At 33.2% G+C, this 4,806-nt stretch overlaps 1 protein-coding gene across 1 annotated transcript in view; it reads right to left on the bottom strand.

Annotated features, from left to right (window-relative positions):
• The window catches only part of LOC106876378 (lysosomal-associated transmembrane protein 4A), a 21,381-nt gene extending 17,145 nt beyond the window's left edge, over positions 1 to 4,236 (bottom strand). The window contains exon 1 of the mRNA XM_014924891.2: positions 3,924 to 4,236. Within this exon, the coding sequence (XP_014780377.1) occupies positions 3,924 to 4,028 (105 nt within the window). The 5' untranslated portion in view covers positions 4,029 to 4,236. The remainder of the gene's footprint in view (positions 1 to 3,923) is intronic.
• Positions 4,237 to 4,806: the final 570 nt, after the last annotated feature.

The following is a 4,806-nucleotide window of genomic DNA, read 5'->3' as shown; positions in this document are numbered from 1 at the left end:
ATATATATAAAATATTTCACTCTAGAAAACGAACAAAAATTAGTGGAAATCCGTATATTTCATTCTTAGAGATGTGTCACAAATGAATAAATAATTAGCTTCTGGCAACATGACAATACAGGTGTTACAAGGTAATCAACATTTGTTGTCGTCAAATGTTGACACCAGCCTTGAATTTAAACGATTACGTCTTTCTAGAGTATTTATCGTATAATGGCAATTTTGATATTGAGAGCTGGAGCTCTCAATAATAATAGTAAATATAAAGCTTGAAAAGGTATTTGTTGCCCTTTCACCACCACCACCACCGCTCTCTTCAACTAAGAAACCTAATAACGTGAGACTGAAATGAGGAATCAGACAAGGTTATCTTTATAAACACATGACTGTAGTGAAAATATATATTGCGCTCATTGTATGTGTCCATAATCTTGCATTGCTTTTACAATTAATGTTAATAATTATTAGGGCTAACATTTACAAAAAAATAAGCTTGACTGAATTGTAAAGTTGAATGCAAGCAGCTCTATTATTGCCTTGTATTTTCACACACGTTTGTGTATTTGTTTTGCAAGATTCTTGATGTGAAATCGAGTGTTGAACCATATTTGGAGGTGGTCATCTTTTGCCAATAAACACACGCACCGAGTTCTTTTGTCAAACGTTCTGTGATCTCTTCGGTGACATTCTGTGCCTCGTGTCTCCTCTTGCCCTGTCTATTCTATATAAGTGGATAATTTTAACACTTTTTTTTTAACTGGGCCGCTGACAGCGAAGTCATCCTTATCGAGGTGTCAGGTGATGCCTGTGGTGGTGCTTAGCTGTTGCAACGCCTTAGCCACGCCATCGCCCACAGTAATGCCGCGAACGTGTTGGCTTGCTTCAATAAGTTCCGCTGAACCTTATGGTGTACGGCCGATGGATGTGTTGAATTGATTTTTTTCTTCCTTCGCACATAAATGTGTTTTCGGTTCGGGATTTGAATTTTAACGTGGCATATTCATTTAGTTAAGTATGTTGTAAATTAAATGCAAAAAATAAAGCGAACGATTCTATACATACATACATATATATATATATATATACACACACACACACACATTAAAGAGAAAATACAGATTTTGAACATCGGATATTAAGAGGCTTCAGAATTTAAAAAAATATTATTTTAATGAGAAACTGGTCAGGACCAGAAGATTTATAGCTGCAGTATTTAATGTGCCTCCCCGAATTTGCTTCCTCTTGGCTTTAAGAAAAACGGAAATTGTTAAATGAAATCTACACATACACTTCGGACGGTGTAGATTACAATTATATAAGAATTTAATGTGGAATAAAAAAAATTATGGGCACGCACACATACATACATACATACAGAATTACATCTCTCTCACTCACACACACACGCATACAATGAAATTTGAAATTTTGAAAAAAAAATCGTGGTGTGTGTGTATATATGTGCGCGCCCCCACCATTTTTTCACATTAAATTCCGATATGAATGGTATTTGTTGAAAATTTCATTAAAAAATATCAATTTTCTGAAAGTTATGAAGAAACAAAGTCGGAGAGGGGGCACAATTGTGTAGATACGCCTTTGGGTGTATATAAATATTTCGTACGTATTTGAAGCGTATGTATATATATTTGCTTTGCGTAATTACAATGTTTTGAAGAAAATGAAAGTGGAACAGCATTTTCGATTTCAAGAAACAAACTAGTGCTTTCAATCGTCGCATGCAAACGAAATAAAATTAGTTTGTGATTTTAAAATATCAATTTTAAAAATTAATTTATTATCATTATCATTCTTATTGTTTTTGTTTTTTTTCTTATCATTAGTAGTAGTATCATTCTTGTCGCTACTAAAAGTATTTGACAAATTCTGAATCCCGGATATTCAAAACAAAGACCTAAAGACAGTTTAACAATGGTGGAGATGTGCAATAAAATATATGTGCGACAATTAAAATGAAAGTAACAAAACAGTCCGAAGAACGGGAACGCGAAACTCCGAGTAACAGCTTTTGTGATATTTTTGCTGCTTTTTAATAAAGTGTATATATATATATATAACACCACAACACACAACTCGTGATTGTGTGGGTGCATGAATTTATCGTGTTAGCAATGCAGCATCATTTAAAAAAAAAAAAAAAAAGAAGACAGAATATTTGAATTAGCTTGTTGTATTCATGACCATAAAATCTTGTTAATTACGTATCGACCTAAATGAATCTCGTCGGCTTAAATAGAAATAATACAAAAGAAATGTTCGCCCAGAAATTGCGAAGATCTGTCAAACAGTTTCAACCAGTTGATGTGACTGATGTCATTTTTTGATTAAATTCCTGACGAGTTAAATGTCCCTATTGTACTTGAATAGCGGAAATGGTAAAATGTCAGTGAATGAGTATATACACATGCGAACGAATAGGCAAACCAATTTGCTACCGATTACCGACATATAAAAATTCGCTTTCCGATATATTTCAGCTGAAAGACCAGAGGTTGTTTTGTTTTTCCTCCACCCCAACTCGTATTAGTGGTTTTAAGCTTATATTGTCCACAGCCCTTTATTGCGATCGAAAAATGTTTACAACGGAAGGTGTTTATTATATATAAAAACCTGTGATATTTCCTGACTAAATGACATCAAATAAACAAATGACAAATGTAAACAAAGCTATGTCTACAAAACGTAAAAAGAGAAAAGGTAGTGACTTTTTACAGGGTAATATTAAGGGTTAGCCTTTTACAGAGCCGAGAGATTAAAAAATTATTTTCGAAACTAAATAAATTGTTTGGAAATCCTTAGGTTTTGCGTACAAAACTTGAAAGGTAAGAAAAAAATGTTATTTTGCCAAAAGACTCAAGAAAAGCTTTTGATGTACCAAGTAACTTTCAACAATACCCGCCGAATGGTTAGGAAAATGTTTATCGAAATCCATTAACAGTTCACACATTTCACTATAAAAAAAACATTTGAGTCACTTTATCATTTCTGTAAATACATCTTAAAAAACAGCCATTCTAACAACTTTATAGTTATCAACCGTCGTTATTCTTCTCTACCACCATTTCATATACATTGACCAGTTACTACATTAACCCACTTGTACTTTTTGTCCAAGTTTGTAATCATGTGCTAAATATATGAAATCCTAACCAGTTTTTTTATTCACAGCCTGTTTAATCGCTCTCAGTGATTTGGCCTAACAGAGAATTGTGGCAAATAAGATACGTATTTTCTCACATTGAAGCATAATAGGAGGAAGTACTACCACTAGAGAAACTGGTTCGACACTTGAGTCTCTAGTATCTCCACAGCATGGATAAAACTTATAAGGAATAATAAGCAAATTAGTTCTAGAAATATTTGAAAGAGTGTAAATTTATCAGAAGAAATTAACTACAATGCATTAAATATTGGCAATAATTTCGGTACCATTTTCGAAGGATTGCCTTAAATATTTTTAAAAAATAGAAGTTAAATTGATTAACCACAAATACGACGAATTATTAATTAATTTTCTTCAGAATTATGTTTTGCGTTCAAGCGAACCCCGAAAAAATAAAGATTTAAGATCGAGGATTTTTCTCTTATTTTATCTACTCAAATGATTGTGGTAATAATTCGTTTTTCTCCTCACACTAATAGGCCTAGAAGATGAATTAATGTTAGGATTGCTCGATGACTGCAGCTAAAAACGACAGAACAATAATAATCTAAAAGAGGGACTGAAACGTCTTTCTATGAAGCTTGTTCAAGAGCAAGCTGGTTGCATTTAACATTTTTGTAAGCAAAAAAACTTTAAAATGATTATTCAAACTTGCAAACAAGCAAAAATGTTAATACACATGTATTTCTCTCGATATCACTAAAACAATTAATCGTTCGTTTCTTCTTTATTTACTTACCAAATGCCATAGTCCCAATATTATGGTCCCAGTTCTTACGTGACAGCAAAAACAACAGCGGTAAGCATTCGGTTCTTCGTTGTCGAATTTCAGTCGCATTTTCATAGCAAATAACAAGTAGCCGCCAAGATTTTTATAGACGTATTCTCCAAATAAATTGGATGGAGACGAGTGAAAAGAGGAGAACTCGAAGAATTATTTGCCAAAGCGACAATAAAAAAAAAGGGTTTTTGCTGTTCGTATATGAAGGAAGAGACGTTACAGCTAGTCCAAGTTGTATAATGGCGTACTTTTACTAAGCCAAAACAGGAACTATATAGATATATACACACATACGAAGCTTGTTTATTTTTGAAACGTCTTCTTGCAAGCAGACTATTTAACAATTCAACATACTACCTGTTCATGAGAAAGAAAACAACAAGGTAAATTTTTGCATGATAATTGACTCGAATTAACAATATAAAATTGATAAAATAGTTGGCACTATTTTGTTATCGCGTTTGTTTTTTCTCTCCGACATGTAACGAGACAGATGATTACGTCATGTAGTGACTGTGATAAAAGGATGGGAAACGAAAACAAACACAAACAAAGCTAGAGTGTTCTCCCCTTAGCAAACTAACTCAGTTGTCAGAGTCGACCTACTAGAAATAGTAGCCAAATCTTTCTCAACCCCCAACCTAATGTCATCTTGAAAAAATTATACATTGATAACATTGTCCGAGATTCTGTATGTCTGAACAAACAGATAAGCTGGTCATGGCTGGAATACTTTTGAATATAAGTCTGTCGATCTGGTCTGATTCGAAAGTACACAACAAACCGGTTGTGTGACATACTATAGTTTTTGTTGTTGCTTTTTTTTTTTTCTTCATTTTCA

Source organism: Octopus bimaculoides, chromosome 14 (genome assembly GCF_001194135.2).
Source record: "Octopus bimaculoides isolate UCB-OBI-ISO-001 chromosome 14, ASM119413v2, whole genome shotgun sequence".
NCBI lineage: Eukaryota > Metazoa > Mollusca > Cephalopoda > Octopoda > Octopodidae > Octopus > Octopus bimaculoides.
This window is presented reverse-complemented; position numbering and strand designations above follow the sequence as displayed.